At 25.3% G+C, this 19,628-nt stretch overlaps 1 protein-coding gene across 4 annotated transcripts in view; it reads right to left on the bottom strand.

Moving 5' to 3' along the window:
• The window catches only part of LOC129961931 (fas-binding factor 1 homolog), a 33,982-nt gene extending 21,427 nt beyond the window's left edge, over window positions 1–12,555 (bottom strand). Inside the window, exons 1-6 of one of the 4 annotated variants that reach the window (XM_056075570.1) lie at window positions 12,471–12,487; window positions 9,704–9,782; window positions 8,709–8,811; window positions 6,764–6,877; window positions 2,045–2,557; window positions 1,510–1,698 (exon numbers count right to left, since the gene is read on the bottom strand). In XM_056075570.1, the coding sequence (XP_055931545.1) occupies window positions 1,510–1,698; window positions 2,045–2,557; window positions 6,764–6,877; window positions 8,709–8,811; window positions 9,704–9,760 (976 nt within the window). In that variant the 5' untranslated portion in view covers window positions 9,761–9,782; window positions 12,471–12,487. Of the gene's footprint in view, window positions 1–1,509; window positions 1,699–2,044; window positions 2,558–6,763; window positions 6,878–8,708; window positions 8,812–9,703; window positions 9,783–12,362 lie in introns of all 4 variants that reach the window. The other 3 variants (XM_056075571.1, XM_056075572.1, XM_056075573.1) reach the window with 3 other exon arrangements.
• Window positions 12,556–19,628: the final 7,073 nt, after the last annotated feature.

Below are 19,628 nucleotides of genomic sequence, written 5' to 3'. Positions count from 1 at the left end.
AAAAACAATATCCAAAAATATCATGTCAACCTAAAACTGAAATTTTTTATCCGAAAATTTTCTAGTAATTCTTAGTATTAAGGATAAGTAATAATTCATTATATATGAGAGTTGCTTTTTTTAAAAAAAATGATGTCCTGTTTGCAAATTAAATCAAATGACATTCATTTTTACATGCATAGTATATATTTTCTCATTTTATAATAAAATTTGAAAAGAAGTTTTTCTTTCTATATTCGCCCCCTTCCTTCTACCTTTCCTCTCCTTTCTATTAAATCAATTTTTGTTAAAATCGAAGTCAAATCTTTTTCCAAGTATTCAAAGAGATTAGCAAATCTAAATCATTGTCAAACGACATTAAAGTATTTTTCTTTTTGTAAGTACGAGAAAGTAGAGTAAGAGAATCCAACATATGACATAAATAGTTTGTATAATCAAACATATATTAATTTGCAGTATGCCCTAAACCAGATTAGATATATTTTTGTATTCATAAAACCATTTAGATTGTATGGGTTTTATTTTCCAATGTAAAAAAATATTCTTTAGATCACATTTATCTATTTTTTTACATTAAAATCTATTTATTTATTAAACACATTTATCTATAATCTATCTATTTTATACTTTTAGAAATATATATATTCGAGTTTGCTAAAAACCTGTTTTAACTCAAACATGTCCTAAAAGGAAAGTTTTATTGTACAGAAATAATACAAAAGGAAAGAAATTGAATAAGAACTTACCTACAATTTTTTGATCAAATTACGAACAAATATAAAGAAATTACAAAACTTCATTCAAATTCTATAATATACAATGAAATTTATTTTTAAAATATGCAATGATTGCATGTGAATATCTAATTACTGTAGATTTTACAAAAGATTTTAACATAGGTTATCATTGTACTAACAATTTTAATTAAAAATACAATGCTTGATAAAAAAAATTAAAGCAAATTGCAAACTTTTATATATCTATAAAAGTTTAATTTTATGTGAATGTGATAAATCTCTACATTTAAATGATGGGATGAAAAATTTAAATAAAGTAGCAAAATGATAAAAAAGTTTTCTCATTCAAAAACTGGTGAATGTCGATGCAGACTTTATTATAAGAATATCCTTATCATAAATTGTGATGTAATTGTTTTACATGCATGAAAATATCAAAATATATAAAAAAATATTCAGTGAAACATTAAGATGGAGTACACACACATACATTGCAATCAGTAGTATAGGAATGGTGAAGGGGAAAGCAAGAATGTTTTAGAAGCATATAGATAGTATAGATATGTTAAAGATAGATGTTACAGATAGTATAAAATAGTCTTAGTGAGCACTATAGAAACAAAAAGTGTATTCATATTCTATTTAAGACAAATCTGAAGTACAAAATATAATACGGCTCAGATTCCATTTACAATTGTTAAGATGCTGATGACACTTAATCTTCATTATGACGTTGGAAATCAATATAAAACATTATATAAATGATAAATACCTTCGATTTTACTTGTCTCAATTTTAGAAGATTTAGTATTAAGAGCAGGTCCCTTTTTTGGAGATTGCTTTGGAGAAATATTTTTTAAGAAGTCATCAAAGAACGATCCACTTCTTTTTCGAGGAGATGCTGAAGATTTCACATCAGATTCTAATGATTTCAACAAGTCATCATCTTCTGAATCATCACCTAAAAGTATAAAATATTATATAATTGAGAATAACATTTTATTTAAAATATATGAAATTTAATTAAAAATTATTCCAGCATTAAAATCTTCATCCGGGATCTTCAATTGGTGCACTAAATACTAAAAATAATTTCAATTATACTAAAATATTGATAAACCATTGAATACCAAAAGTATGTTGCAATATTATTATAACATTAAATTTATATTTCAAATGTTATACAATTCATGATGACATTTTATTTAAAATAAATAATATTAAATTAAATTTTTAAAAATTATTCTAACTCTAAATAGAAAATTTATTTATTTACAAAAGAATATGGACTGTTACATTCATGTTACCTTTTATGTCATCAAGTTGTTCAGCTACAGATTTCTTTGGTGAAGATTTAGGAGATAAATTTTTCAAAAAGTCATCAAAAAATGAACCACTTCTTTGTTTACGAGGAGTGCCAATAATTTTATTATCTGCATCTAAAGATTTCAATATATCATCTTCATCATCGCTCACTGAAGATTTTGACTGACTATTTTTATTTGTTTTGCTTTGTGACAGTACTGTGCTTGATGGCTTATCTAAATCAGCAAAAAATTTTGATGATTCTCCTGTTTCTTCACCAGTTTTCTTTGAAATCTTTTTGGAAGGCGAATTCTTTTTGGAGTCAGCCAAAAAAGAAGGAAGGCTTGATTCAGATAAAAAAGCATTCAAAGCATCATCATCAGTTCCATCATCACTCAGTTTAGAGCTACTTTTAGATAGTGTCCGCTTTGGAGAGGTCTTATTAATAATTCCTGTAGTTATTTTTGAACTAGTTTTCGGTAAATCTTCTGAATTTTGCGAGGAAAGAATGTGACCTGGAAAATGTATCATTATCTTAAATGTAGGATAATATATATGTGCATGATATATTGCATATAAATATCTAATAACAATAGCAACCTGAATATGAAAGAAATACACCAGAAAATGCTTTTTTAAAGCAATCTCTTTTTCCATTTTCATCTTTAAACTATAAATAAGTAACATAATATCTTCAGAGTACAATGCCATTTTTACCAAAAATTAAAAATATATTTATTAATATATTTCAAATGACATAATAACCCAAAGAACATTCATAATTTTAAAATTTAGTAGTTTTTTTCATTACTTTTAAATTAATTATACATCAATATCAGAGAAAGTTTAAGTGGATAATTACCTCTGTAACATAAAAACATTAATTATTAAATTTTTAAAAAATTTTAAGTCCTGGTAGAGGTAAATTGTTAAAAAAATTGTTAAACAGACATAGAATTAAAATGATTTCAATAATTATGTAAAAAAATTAGAAATATCTAGCACAAAAAGCAAGATGCACATATCATTTAGAACTATTGAATAAAATATATGAATCTATGTACTTAAAAAGAAATATCTAAATTAAAAATATTTTTAAGCATGCATATGCAGATAAAAATAACATTTCTAAATGGTGTGAAAATTACATTCAGTACAAATTAGAATTGCATTCACTTCTATAAAATATTCGATAGAAAGTTTTGTGAATCTGACTATTGAATTCAGTTTTGATATAAAATAAATGTAATATATAATAATTAATACAAAATTTTAACGTGAATTGTTCCCGAACATATAGGAACCATTACACCTATGCTAATATAAATAAACAAGTTTTTATTAATATTTTAGAATATTATTTAAATTTATTGTTTTTATTTTAGATAATATAACAAAACATTTTTCATTTTCTATTAGTAAAATTTTTTTAACGAATTTGATGCATTTTGCATGGCTCTAAAATTCTTATAACACTTTTGTATTTTCTATAACATTCTGTTGATGAAATTCATGATTTATACGGATTAAGATTAAATTTTTTTCTGTTTTTAAATGCGCTTTTTTATCAGATTAGATGCATAAGTAGAAATTCAATTAATTTAAGAATGTCATTTGGACACATACAATATATATATATATATATATATATATATATATATATATATATATGTATTTGTGAGTGTTAGTGCTATGTAAGATGACCATTTGACCAATTTTTAGCTACCAAATGTGGCCCACATATACTTTGGAGAATGGGAATGCATATCTTGGAGAAATTTCTTAAGACTTGATTAAAATTTTACTTCATTAATCAAATTTAATGGAAATTTTGAAGTCTTACAGTCATAACTTCCAAAAATATTACAGAATAAAAAAAATTATTACTTTTACCAATTTAAGAGTTTAAAAAATTTTGTTTTATTGATATCAATTGAATTCTAGTGAGTTTATTTTGTCCTAAATTTTATTATTTTTTAAAAAATGTATTTGCATAATTTTTTATAATACATTTCATAGTTCAATGAAACTCAGATCTTTTCCCTTGTTCCATTCTTTTTCAATCATGTAATTTTCCTGCATTTTAAAAGCAAAGGAAGAGAGGCCCTGCCAATTTATCTGTTTTGTTTATGTGACGAAATAAAAACTATAATATTACAAAAGACTAAGTAAAATAATAACTTGATATGTCCAGACACTTAAGTTTTTGAAAGCACTTTGATATTATGTGACTCAATTTCATTAGAAAGATTCACAATAAAACAGAACAAGTGTAAAGCTATTCAAATAATAAGCTTTACTATTTGTCACAATGATTCATTTATGAATATCATTATGCAAAAGAGATTTAATGGAAATCAAATTCAATCAATATTACTGTTGATCAACTGATCACTAACATTGGCCAGTAAGACAAAATAAATTTTGTTAGATACTATGTAACTTTCATGCTTAAAAATACGTAAATAAATATTTGCATTAAAATGACTCAAAATCATTAGATATCTTACAATACATATAAATAAATTTTTGGCTCTTTTCTTAAATGAATTTAGAATCAGTATATTTCAGATTCAATAATTTTGGTTTTAAAATGGCATCTTATATTTTTTAACCATCGACTACAAAACACTTTTTTGAGGAAGACATTTTTTTTAAAGCTCTTCATCAAAGATTTTCAGGGACAATTCATTAAAAGAAATATTTAATAGTCTTTTAATATAAATTTTATTTAAATATTCTATACCTAATATTGAAATTCTAAATGTGATTATAAAACATCATCTATTCTTTTTTATGCAATTAGTTCTTAATTTCTTTCTTTTATAGCTGATTAGTTTCATTACTTTGAAAACAGAGAAGCATTTTAAAATGTAAATGGAATGAAAGTCAGAGTAAAGCAAAAAGAAATAGGCATAGAAAAATGAATAATCCAAACAGTAAAAAACAATTTGAAAGAATGATTGTAATAACTATTTATAATTCCAAACCAATTTTATAGTTTAATTTGATCATATAGAAATAATGCTACCTAAAATTTTAGACTATTTTACATTCAGCTTTTAATTAACAACTGTTGTGATTGTTATATTCTGTATGTTATAATATATACTGTGTTTACATAGTAAAAATATGACCAAATTTGCTGCACTGTTTTCATTTATTTCTAGGAGAATAAAGAAATAAAATTTAAAAATTTCTAATTTCTATATTAATAAACATTTTTTCTAACATCTATAATAAAAAATCTGATATTAATTTAATAATATCCAAAATAAAAAAAAAATCTGATCAATTCACAGTTGGTATGCAAGTAAAAAAACATTATTAAAAAAAATGAAATCTACTATTATATTATCATGTCATGTGAGAACATTATTATTTTTTAAGTTATTATTTGTCTTAATTAATTTAAACAACTTCTCTATCAGTTTGAACAACTTCTCTATCAGTTTTTATCCCCCCCTCTCTCTCTCTATATATATATATATAATGATAATTTTTTTAGTATTTCATTTTCAATTTTTCTAGCTGGCAAAGTTTTGAAGATCGACCGATTTTGAGAAGTAAAAAACCCAAATTTTTCTAAATATCAACGCATGCGTAATCTGATAGTCTTGTGATTGTTTTAAACCGGTTTAAACTGGTTAATGGCCTAAATTCATTAAGACAATTCACAAGAATTCAGAGAATGTATAATTTGGAAATCAAGTTGTAACTTTAGTTGGCGAGATTTCGCCAAATGTGACAACCTTTTGCATTATTTTCTAATAATCTTATTTTAATTAGTTGAAATTATCCTTGAACCAACAATCTTTAATATTTTAACTTGTTTGATTTATTTTTAAAAAATGTTGCGCAAGATAGACAATAACACTGTAATTTCCAAGGGATATATTACAACAGCAGACGATAGATAATTCAAAAGCTATACAGTGAAAGCCAACTCCAAAATAAAACTACATTAGCAGACAATAGATATTTCAAAAGCTATACTGTAAAAACCGACTCCAAAAAAAAAAAAAGGTTTAAATTGCCAATTTGTTGCCTACGCATTTTGAAGCTGCAACAATTGTTGCATTCAAATCACTTCAAAAACCTCAAGCCAAAACAACATCATGTTCTCACATGAATAACACAACAAACATTTTAAAGTGCATCTGGAGATTATTTTAACATTCTAAATCTATTTATAGGCTACAATTTAAAATTTTATTACTTCTCAAAATAATACCATAATAACTCTCTTAATTGTGAGAGCTTATTTGAATACCAATTTCAAATCTAAATGTTTGGTATTTAACATGTTAACTGATCTCTCTTTAAATTTATAAATAAGATTATAGTTACATAAATAAATACAATTTTCAAAACAATAAGAGATAATTTTAATCAGATTCGACACTCTTTTCGCAATAATCAAATATATATATATATATATATGTTTTTAAAATTTTCTATAAATCTATTCTTTTACATCTTTACAATTTAATATGAAATACATACATATGTATTAAATAAATGAAAAAAATTTCTAGTCTAGCTGTGCATTTTTAGATGGAAAATCACTGAAAAACTTTTTTACATTCATGTAATCAGCAGCAGCACCTAAAATTCTTGCAATATCATCATCAATGTACAACTTTTATCTTTTAAATCTTTTTAATTTATTTAAAACATACTTATATACTAAATATGTGGAAAGGAAATGTTTTTCTAACCTAATGATGGCTTTTTAGATGGAGAATCGCCAAAAGCTTTCTTTGCAAAAATATCATCATCATCGTCAGCTAAAAGACTTGCAATATCATCATCACTGTTGTCAAAATCAGAAACTACAAAATTTTAAAAATATATATACATTGCAAAATTATTAATATTAAAATTTCCATAAAGGTACAAAGAATAGCACATAGGGAAATAAAAAAACATTTAAATTATTAAAACTATGTAATGAATTTTAGAAAAATTGGTGACAATTGCACTGAGATATTAATTATTTTGCTAAAAATTCAATTCACTAACAGAAAGAAAAACCAGAATCTATAAATAAATACTGTAAAAAAAATCCTTTCATACCCATCCTTGAAGAAGACACAGAAGACACTTCATAACAAATTATATTAAGCACAAACTATAAGCATAAGTATATGAAATTTATAGAATTGCTGACAATTTCAATGCACCACGCATGTAGAATTTATAAAGTAATAAAATAATTAAATAGATCCTGCAATTGATTTACAGCACAGAATTCTCTCTTTCTCTTTAATGCATCAAAAGAATCCAAACTTTAATTAGTACAAAAGCTTGAAATTAATAAGAAAACAAAATAAAAATGTTATTTATTTCCTCTACAATAAATTAGGATGCATATCATATTATGCAATAAACATCTATTTAAAACCTAGCAAGATTTTTTTTAAAAATTTTAATAATAAATTTTTTATTGATTTAAAAAATTTATAGATTCTACAATTATGTAATTCAGGTATAAAATCTAATACTATTATGAAACATCAAATGTGGTTATACAATTTTTTTTAAAAAATGCTTGATTATTTTAAACAAAAATTATCTGTACATCTCTTATATTTCAACTCTTAATACGATAAATAAGAATTTGTAAACACACACAATCTTATTTTTCAAAAATCAGTCATAACGGGTTTTATTGGATGAAAGGCCAGAATGTTTCAAAGAGTTGTAAAAAAAAAAAAAAAAAAAAAAAAAAAAAAGATGATGATTTGAAGTGTGAGACAAAGAGCATGAAATGGGGGGGAAATAGTATAGAGCAAAATATAACTTAAAACAGAAAACCAATAATTGTCCATTACATTGTTAAGTGTAATAAATAAAGCAAATATGAAATAGAAGTGGGGGGAGGGACATGTTATCAAGCATGAGGATATGATGCAAAACACATATATATTAAAATGTTACCCAGAAAAATAACATATAAACAAAGGTTGAATAAAAATTTCAGTAATTTGAAAATATCAAAATCATAAATAGATAAAGACATCATTCTGTATATCTATAAATACAATGAAGGAATTTTAAAGGTGAGAAAAGATTTTTTTTTATGAAATGTAGTCTTTCAAACAATTAATTTTTATTTTCCATATATGCAATGAGGTTATTGAAAAATTCTAGAAACATAGCAAAGGAAAGCAGCAAGGAGATTTAGATGGTTCAAAAAACAATGTTAGGAGGAATATGGAAACAAAATCTTAGTGTGTTTAAATTACTCTTTAAAGTAAATTCTAAGAAAGAGGAAAAGAAGTAAAATAGTATTCCATGCACTCTTTATATTTTAAAGTTACTGATTTCAAAAAGTGGTAAGGAAACTATCATGTTCCAGGTACCAGTTCCTCAACATACAAAATTTTATTCTATTTTTCAAAAATACAATTTCAAAATTTAAATTCATAAATTAAAACATTAATTTAGTTATATTGCATCATTCCAATAGACAAAAGCATATAATATAAAGAATGTGTTATAATGAAGTAATACCTTATCTAAATAATTATAATTTACTAATAATTGACTGAAAATGCATTTGTATAATACTGAGAAGATTATCTAGCTTGATTTTAAATTGCTTAAATAAATAATATATATATAAAAGATAAAAGTGAATCAATTTAAAATTTTACTCACAGTTGCCACCTTTCTTATCAGGACTTGACATTGTGCTTTGTGCTTTTACATCAGTATCCTTTTGTTGTGAAGCATAGTGCTTCTTATCAAGATCATCTAATTTCTATGAAATAAACATTTCATGAATCAGATGTGGATTTTAACAAATGTTTATATATATATATATATATATATATATATATATATATATATATATATATATATGTGTGTGTGTGTGTGTGTGTTATATGTGTTATTGCTTATTGTTTTATCACACATCTATGTGGCTAAGAATATTGTTTCATTATATTAAAGATGCTTTTCACAATAAAACAGAAAAAAAGGACAGAGTCAAAAAATAAAAATAAGAATTTTAGTATAACAGAATAGCACATTAACGTTAAAATAAAATATCTTCTATAAATTAAAAATAATATAATAAAAAAATAATAAAGTAGATTAAGCAAACAAAGAATAATAGAATTTGAATAACAGGATTTATATGCATATAATATGACCCAAGATTTCATAAAAATTACATTTTTATAATAATAAAATTTTCATAACACTAATCAGAAAGAAGAATTCAAGTAATTCAGAAACTTCAACTGCATTACTTGAATGGTATTCAAGTAATTCAGTATAAATATTTAAGACAAGTTTATGAAAATTAAATAATAATAATAAAAAAAAACTAAGATTATTTTTAAAATTAAGTATATGACAAAGTATACAATGATTTGTCATGTTAAAAGTATAATAAATATTATGCTTGTATATATTTTTAAAAAACAAACAGATATCCTAAATATATATTTATTTATTTATTAAAATAATTCAAAGATAAACAATGTAATGTGATTACGATGTACTTAATGAGCTTTAAATAAAATGACAGCTATGAAATATAAGCCAATTATATTTTATTAAAATAATAATTTTGTCATTTTTTTCACCTAATTTTCTAGTCTGGACATGTTATAATTTTATAAATATGTGTTTCTTAAATAAAATACCTTTAATATTGTTCCAAAATCATATTCATCTTCTGAGTTATATACATTGTATAGCATATTAAATCATAATTTTCACAACCTAACATGAAAATAAAAACAAATAAAGAGAAACAAAAAGTATGAAAAGTTAAAATTACATAACAAAGAATGAACAAAAATGTCAAAAGTAGTAAAAGTGACTAATCAATACGAAACAAAGAAAAGCATGGTTTATAAAATAAATTAAAATGGTATTATAAAATGAAAATAATGAATAAAAGAATATTTAATCACAAAAGAAGAAATTAAATATTATGCCTTTTTATAACCCATTACTATCAGCTTCTGTTAAAATACATCATTTTTTAATCAACACGCATTATTCAATATTCTCTTTTAATTTATAAACTTATTTAATTATAAACTTAATAAATATAAAATTGTTAATTTTTTAAACTTAAGTCATTTTTCTGTTATTTAATTCTTTTAAAAATTAAGATAAATTTAATTGTGTATTTATTCTAAAATAAAATATATCATCAAGTATATTATTATATAAATAGAGCTAGATATTTTACATAAAATGGCACCTCTTTTCTCCTGTTATTTTATAGTTTAATTTGTATCAAATATATCAGAAACACTCATTTATTTCGGATGATTAAGATTTTAATGTGTTCAGATTTTAAAAAGGATAATTATATCAAAAGACAACCCTGCCTTGTTTTCAATTAAAATATAAAATTTGTGTGATAAGTAGACCCAATTCTTGATCTTCTATTTAGAATTCACAAATGAAAACACATTTAAATATATTTCTAAAGATTCTCACTTCACAAAAAGAAACATGAAGGAAAGCAGTATAATTACACAAGCCATGATTGTTGTACAGTTTTTCTTGCAGCAGATGAAGTAAATGACCATTTTTACAGAAGTATCATCAGGGCCCAACTTAGCTTAATTGGGGCCCGGGATAAAAACTTCTTTGCCCCCCCCTGCCTCTGTTTCACTACTTCAGCAATGAAGAATGTTCATTAAAGAAGGAAACATAAAATAAACTTTCTATTTGATTTGAGGGCCCCTCTAATATGGGGACCAGGGGCAATTGCCTCATATGTCCCTGCCTTAGTCAGGCCCTGAGTGTGATGATAATACTTTTCTGTTAAACACAAACCACACATTTTAGGCATCCAAATACCACATCCTAGCTCATGATATTATGATTGCACATCAATTTTATTTTTTAATGAATAGTATCTTGTAACAAAGCTACAAATTTCTCCTTTACTACTAGCAAACCTATAAGATAATTTTTTTAAGCTAAGAAATTCTGCATTCAGTACCCATTTGAGATGTTGTAGACTGCATGTATGATATTAAACGGGAGATCAATTTCTTTTATTTTTGAATCACAAATAAAGCAGGATGAGTCAAATAAATAATAATTGCAGCTTTTCAAATGTGTATTATCGGACAAAATATTTAACTTACATTTTTAACTTCCTATAACTTAATTAAAAGAAGGAGCAGTAATTTAATAGCTTTGTTGTGGATTGAAAATAGGCAAGGTAATGAGTATCACAAGTAAAGAAAATATATGCGATTGCCTGTGAGTTGATTGGGAAGAAAACTATCACCAGAAAGTAAGCAAACTGTTGATGTAATACTCCAAGAAAATTTATCAAAAATATATAAATAAACATATAAAGGAAATTATGCATATATAGCCAAAAAAAATGAAAGAAAGGATTTTTTTTTTATTATTATTATTATCTCACTTTCAATCCTGCAAGCAAAAATTTTAGCATGTTATGTCACTTTTCTTATCGGTGAAACATTTTAATGTTGTGATTTAATGGGTGTTTGTGTTAATTTCCAGTTTACAGTAAAAAATGCATTCTGTTTAAAAATTTAACTTCAGAAAAAGATATTAAAGTCATTGATGCTTGTATAATTTATTTCTCTGCATGATTAATAAATAAGCTAAATTTAAATTCTTATTAAATATAATTTTTTCATGAAAATATTCATGAAATATACTATAATGAAGAAAAAGAGCTTTTTTTATTGATTATAGAAGAAGTAGAACTTTTCATCTGAATTCTTACAGAAAATGAATAAAGTATACAATTATTATGTTAAGTTTTTAATATTTTCTGAGAGCTTCAGCTTTCATAAATAGACAGCCACTAATCCACTAGTCATTTTTTAATTAAACAGTATTCAAATGGGAATTTAGTTAAGACATTGTTATGCCCCATATTTTAAGCGTTACTTTATATATTGTTTATTCTCATTCTACCCATTTATTTTAATTAGATAAAAGAATTGGAAAGCAATAGTAATAAAACTGTAAACCTTTTAGCAATTCTTTGAAAGTGTTGTATATTGAATCAAAATGCATTTCAGTTGGAAAAAAATCGTAAGTTTGCAAAATTTCAATAAATCTAAATTTAGAAAACAATAATTTATATAACAGAGATTTACACTTTTTTTATAAATCACTTTAAAAACAATCTAGTCGTCAAGATTCTAAAATTAGTAAGCAAGACAGAAATTTATATACGTTAATGCCCATACACTGAACTAATTACATGATTAGTAAAAAGTTATTTTCGAAGTTTCAGTTTTGTAGATCAGATTTGTTTTTAACAATTTATTTTTAAAAAATGATACATACATACTACGATTAAATTGATAATTCAAAAATATCTCTACAACATCATAACTATGACAGAAAAGAAAACGTAAATATTACGATGAATTATCAAAGTACTTTGTTACTCACTGCAAACTAGCAAACTATTTATTCAGAAGAAAGCTATTTATGTAACCATGGGAACGATAAAAAATTATTAGTGAAGAGTGGAGATGTTTCACTGCTGGATTTATTGATCGATAAATATTAAATGGAAGCGATATGAAGCGATTACATCATATTATGAATGAATATGAATGTTGAATTTTATTAAAGAAATTGAATTTTACAAATCAAGGTCTTTTTATTCCTTCAAAAAAAAAATTTGTTGCACTTCAAATTTAAGAAAAACCGAGCTAGTGCGTTCTCTCATCGATTGTTTCATATATTTATTCATCCAACATGACCTATTTTTTGCTTCATAATATAGAGAATAAAACCAAGCATGCCTTTTGAATGTCTTCCTGCGGATGTTATTATAGAATCGGATTCAATCAACAGTATTTGGTTTGGAATTGCTTACAGAATCCCATACCAATATTCATTTATCCAATGTTATATTTGTGAGATTATACTATTACTTACACACGGACTGACAGACAACTTACAATTCAACCTTTGATGGATTTAATGTAAAATTCGACAGAGATCTTCAATTCTGGTGATAAAACATATGCAAATTGCGCTTTTGTATTATCTTGACAATGTTGTGTTGTCATACCAATCGTGTTAAAAAGAACGGATAGGCTTCCTGCAAATGGTTTCACTTAAAATTTAGTAGAAATCCCCAATTTTGGTTTTATTGTAGCAAATTTTATCCAAATTTTATTCCTGTATCTTGCTGTGCATTTGAAATGATGTTCACAGATAAATAATTTAATTTATTTCAAATTTTAATAGATCTAAACGAGGAGATTCATCAAAATATTCGTGATAGAATTTTTTAAAGTTATAAATTTTTTTTTATCTGAATGTTTGGATACGAGAGAATAATAATAATAATAAAAAGTACACCTCTTAAATTTTAGAACTTAAATTCATCCACGAAAGTGCCTTTTCCTAGCTTACCCAAGTAATACCTTCGAATTGAAGAAAGAGGAGATAGTATTCTGCCCTGGAATTTAGTTAAATGCAAATGGCCCAGTCGATTAAAACCCAGCCACATGTGCAAGCTGTCTGATTGGAAAAACAGAAAGTTGTGTGGTGCAAAATCTGGGATCTAACAACGCCACACCTCAGGCAATTTACTTATGGTCATGTCATAGGAAGACAGACGAATGAGGATGCATATCTGTCCTCGATTTCCCGCGGATAGATGTATTTATTATTATAGCAAGAAATCCATCTCTTCCACTTTTTCCTCAATCTTCATTATGTTCAGAAGAGGGGAAAAAAGTCTAAATGGGAAAATAGGCAGCTGACGAACTGAAAAAAAATGAAAATAATACTTTTAATGCTACTGTTGATCCTCCCCCCCCCGCCTCTTATTTTGTCCAGATGGCATGTTAATGATTAAATTATTTTGTTCATTCCTGTACAAAATAACTAAAATTCATGCACTTATTGGACTTTTTAAAATTGATTTGGATTCTGTACAAACCAATTCTGTTTTTACCTTCTCGTGTACGTAGTATATAGTAATAGTCAAAAATTCGAGCTCGAGATTTTGGCGATTCTCCACATTTTAGACCTCCTCGAATTTGAAAGACATTTTTTGGAAAACGTATATCTGTCTGTGACAAAAGTAACTCAAGAACGCTTTGAGCTAGACTGTTGAAATTTGGTATAATATTTTTACCAAATATATTACACCAAATTTGCAGATTTCTATCAAATTTTGAGCAAATCCGTTCAAAGGAAACTTGTCTGTCTGGCTGTTCGAATATAAACACGATAACTACAAAACAGACAGCTGGATGGATAAAATTCGGCACATATATTTAACATCTGTAGTGTTAACACCTATCAAATTTCGAGTGAAATCTAAGAATGGATTGACCGTCTGTCGTTGTACTTTCAGAAACATTAAGTGCAATAATTCAAAAACGTAACGACTTAAATGCATCAAATAAAGTACGGGATTTTGTGAATATAACTGCAGTTTTATGTCAAATCTTTGTTTTAATAGGTTGAGAAAAACGAGTCTAAAGCTCAACTTCTATTTTCGGATAGTAAAAGCATGGCAGGATTAAAAGCCAAAAAATTCGCCAAGTATGATACGATAGATTCAGTAAAAACGCTAAATTCCCTCCAAAAGTTATTATTTCGTAACTATTGCAAGCCAAAGTCATGCAAGGCCTTCTTCAGCATGACAAGTTCATTCGAGTATGCGAGAAAGTATTGGGAAGACCATTTCCGTTTTTTTTTTTTTTTTGGTTGTTGTTATTTTAATGTAGACAAATGAATGTCAGAAGGCAAGATAAGAGGTAGACTCATTTATATAAATGTTTTTGTTGACTAAAATTCAGATATAAGTTACATTCCATTTCAAACAACTAAAATATATGTTTTTATTCATAATATTCGTGTAAATCAGTGTTACATAGATTGCCCCTTTGTTGAATAATAACTAATTGTTTGGATTTGACATTGTATGCATTACTTCCGACATTTGAATAGACTTTAAATTATTTGATGACAAGGTTTTCTTTAATTAAAAAAGTGGAGTTTGCAAGCAAATAAACAATGAATAAAAAATTTTATTAAAAACTGAAGGGAATTTCAGAATTTTCCCTTCAGACTTTCTTAAACTGTAGCATAAATCTGATTGTTACGCGGCTTTAAAGTTATATATATATAAAAATTTTAAAGATACTAGTCCCCCTGCACTTTAATAGTTTAAGTTGTTTTTACATAATTTTCATCAACAGACTTTATTGTTACAATGAAATTCAAACCTTTACAATGTTCAAATATTAAATGAGATTTTCTTCCCTCATTAAAAAGCAAGTAAAAAAGAATCGGCAAATTCTCTGAAAAAATTGCATGAGCCATCAGAAAGAAAAATTATATTGGTAAAAAAGACAACGTCAAATTCGAAGTATATCACAAAGTCAGATGTAAAATTCTATATCAGAGATACATTTATCGGCAGAAAAATGCTTTAATATTCGAGGAAACATGGATCTAAGGGATTACGTAAAACTAATTCTTTATTGTATAGTAGAAGAGGAAAATTTATTTCAATGTATTTAAATAAATTTTCAGTAAAGGATTTACGATTGTCGGTTCTATACAGAATGGAAAATTAGATACAGAAAAGGAGGTTACTAATAAAATGAATTTAATTCTTGAGATTGCCACAATAATTTATGCCTAATATTTAACACGCTAAGCACTAGATCAATTTAACAATATATTTTTCATTCAATATCGTTCAACGATGTTAATTGAAAATGAATTTTAAAATTATATTCTTCGATTAATATATTTCAAATAATTTGGCGATCATAAAAGGGCGTATCGAAGTGTACATAGCTTGTCACAGCCTCACAGATCTCTTATCGCTAGCGTATTGATGGAATTGGATATCTCTGGCTAAATGTAAAGTATATCGTAACATAAGCGGTGCTTAACATGTAAAAGGACAAAATATATCCAACTTGCAAGATCATATCTCACTTACGACTAAATATTGTTCTACGGGAGTTTCAAATAACTAAAATATGCCATCTGAATTGTTTGCTTAAATTATGATACATGCAGATGTTTTATAAAATATGCAGATAGAATACGAATCAAGATAATTTTATTTGAAATTTTGTAGAAAAGACAAGCATTGCTTACAATATCATTGCAACATTAAACAAATACATGCATAATTCAAAAGATATTTTCTCAGGCTGTAAAATAATAAAATCTGCTTTTACTATTTTATATAATACATCGGTGAATATTTTAAAAGCACTAAAAATCAGATTTTAATTTTTAATTCATATTTAATAAAATTAGAAAGATTAATAATTTCTTAAATTCGAAGATAATGCCACTAGAATGGACCAAAATTTCATTATGTTTACAGAGCAGTCAATACTTATATATCGCATTATTATCCAGAATATACAAATGCAGAAAGTTTAAAAACTATTCAAATTAAGAAAAAAACAATCGATACACAATTCTTATTACATAAGCATGAAACAAATGGAATTATAAATATGCTTCATACATTACTAAAAAGTTGTCAAAACATTCACTTAAGATAAAGTAAGCATTTAAAATTAATTTGACAACATATTTGGACGAATTACTATAATTGTAACTTCGCTTAAACATATGCTAATTTCTTTTTATGTTAAATTTTCACTCATCTGAGGATGAGTAATTTTTAAATATATGAAAGTAAAATGCCAAATTATTCATCTAAAAATAAGATCAGTCAGAATTTAAAACTTTTACAGCTTTAAATGAAATACGAAAATACTCGAAAATTTGCTTCTTTTCTATTAACTGTCCACTTTTTCCAAATAAAACAGCGGCAAATTAATTTTTTTTTTCACGAAATTAGACATGAAAGTTAATTATTTGCTAACGTCACATTTTTGTTTTGAGTCTATTGATCAAATGATTTCAGAAATTCAGAAGGAAATGATTTCCGAATTTCAAGAATGTTATCTATGAAAAAAATAATTCTAAGCATTCTAGAACATCTTGAAATGTCAAAACAAAATTTTATAAGAAATTCAAGATATTTAAAAGAATTTAATCACGTTGGTAACCCATTCACACTTGTATGTTGAATAATTGCATAGGGTAACTGAATTATTACCAGACGTAGATAAACGAACTCTCGGGATATTTTACTTTCCACAGAAGTATTTGAAGGTTTTACGAGCAGTACAAAAAGATTTCGGGACTCAAAGGTTATATTTAGAAAAATCTTCGAGATATTTAAGCTTATTTATTGAGTAATTGTTTAATACCATCTTATCTGCATAGTGTAATTCAATGATTTCATTTAGAAATTACAACAAAGAAAAACGAAATTATTGTGCAGTAATGTATATTTTTAAGAACTAGGCGTCAATAGTTTCAGTAATCCATACCGATGTAGAATTCCGAGTTATAAATACAGCTATTCAAACCATTAGAATCACAATATTAAGTTGTCATAAAATACGAAACATCTAATAATTGTAAATTCAAAATTTGATTAGTAACAGAGCTTCGCTTCCTATGAAGCATTTCATTTTGCAAGGCTTAGATTATTTACCGAATCATTAATAGATAAAAATTTAACAAAATCTCAACAAAATTATAAACATATATATTCTGTTTTATAATGCTTTCACTTCTAACACTTTCAGATTTTACTAATTGCTTCAAACAAAATATACCAAGTTTATTTAATTCGCAATTTTCAGAATACTTAAATACACAAGAACTAAGAATTCAGAATTTCAAAATTCAGCTCATAATCTTAATTGGAATGGACATGGATTCCAAACAAGAGAAATAAACATTTTGTTTCAAGTTTAAGAATTTTAATGCACTTTATAGTTTTCTCCCAAGTGTCTTAAAAATTATAAAAAATAAAAAAAAAAACAAGAGTAAAGTCGCTTTTTCGATAGTTAAGCAAAAATATTGTAATTTGGCGACTTCAAAAATATCGCATCATTTGTAAAGTTATAAAAATTAACGAGGTTGCATACAATTACAAACTTAGGTTTCTATTTTCTATAAAATTAGTGTTTGAAAGAATAATCACACTTACAAAATCTATTTGAAAGTACACATAAATCACAAAAAATTTTATTTACGATTTTGTTATACAAATACAAGCATTGTTTACAATATCATTACACCATTAGAAGAGATATATGCATAATTGATGCATGATTAAGAAGTCGTAAAATAACAAAATCTGCTTTTGATATTTCACATAATAAATCAAAAATATTTTTAAACGCTCATTTATGCATTAAAAATGGATTTACTTTAATTATTTTTTTAGTTCATATTCACTTCATTATTATAATTTCTATGGTATTTTGAGATCAATGTTTTTTCTAAATTCAACAACAGGCAGTGTCACTAGAATGAACTGAAAATCAATTGTTGACTAGTAAAATATTTTTATATACCATTATCTTTAGGAATACAATACACAAAGTTTTCAAAATTAGCACATCAGAAAGAGATCGATACATTGTTTCAAATTCATAAACATAAGCAAATCATGTTAAAAAATGTTTAATGTATTTCTAGCACATCTTCAATAAAACACTAACTTAAAACTGAAATCAAATCTATAGACTATTTAGACGAATTATAATTATAATTTCACATTAACTTCTCAAATGTTATAATAAAAAAAAAATTTATAAGATATCTGAGAATGATTGCTAATTTATTTTTAAAATAAATTGGTAAATTATTTATCTGAAAATGATATTTAAGAATCATTCTTATGATAAAGAAAGTATCGAATACTGAAACTTGAAAGTCGATTTCTGTTATTAACCGCATCCACTCGGCATTTTTTTTTTGAAAATAACTTATAATTTATTAATATAATTTTCCTAGAAATTAGGAATGAAAGTTAAAGTTGTGCGATTTTGTCACCTTCCCGTCTCGAGCATATTGATCACCATGGTGATCAGCCATGATGATCAAAAAATGCTTTCCTAACTTCATAGGATTCTTGATTGGTTGGCCGGCCGAACCAATCAATTACCCTAAACCTGAAAATTACAAGAGTGAATGTATTCATTTTATGTATAATATTAGAATATTTAAAAAGAATGATAGAATTCAATTTGTTGTAAATCCCGAATTTTAATTATTTTTAATTTATAAATTTATGCAATAAATAAGTGGATGCAATTAATATTCTTAACATATTTATATAATTATTATTAAAATTCTTAACATAAGTTGATAAAAAAATCTTTAAAACTGTAATAGATTTTTTAGATAATCATTTAATTTAAGTTAATTTATAACAAAACATCACTAAAAGATTTTCCAAAAAAAAAAAAAAAAAAAAAAACTGATTTTATCTAAAGAATATTTAATTTAAGTATTCTAGACAATCGTGAAATGTCAGAGCATACAAGGAGCAAAACATAGTTTAAAGTATTTCATCAAAAGTTTGCGCCCCATTTGCATCCGGATCGGAACAGTCCACATAGAAAGCTAGCTCAATTATTACCAGCAATGAAATCTTACTCGTCTCTATTTGGAAAATTTTAGACTTTTACTAGAAGTGTAAAAGTTTATGAAGTTTAAAAAATAATGTATTAAATA

Source organism: Argiope bruennichi, chromosome 2 (genome assembly GCF_947563725.1).
Source record: "Argiope bruennichi chromosome 2, qqArgBrue1.1, whole genome shotgun sequence".
NCBI classification, from domain to species: domain Eukaryota; kingdom Metazoa; phylum Arthropoda; class Arachnida; order Araneae; family Araneidae; genus Argiope; species Argiope bruennichi.
Note: the sequence above shows the minus strand (reverse complement) of the source record. Positions and strands in the feature narration are given on the sequence as shown.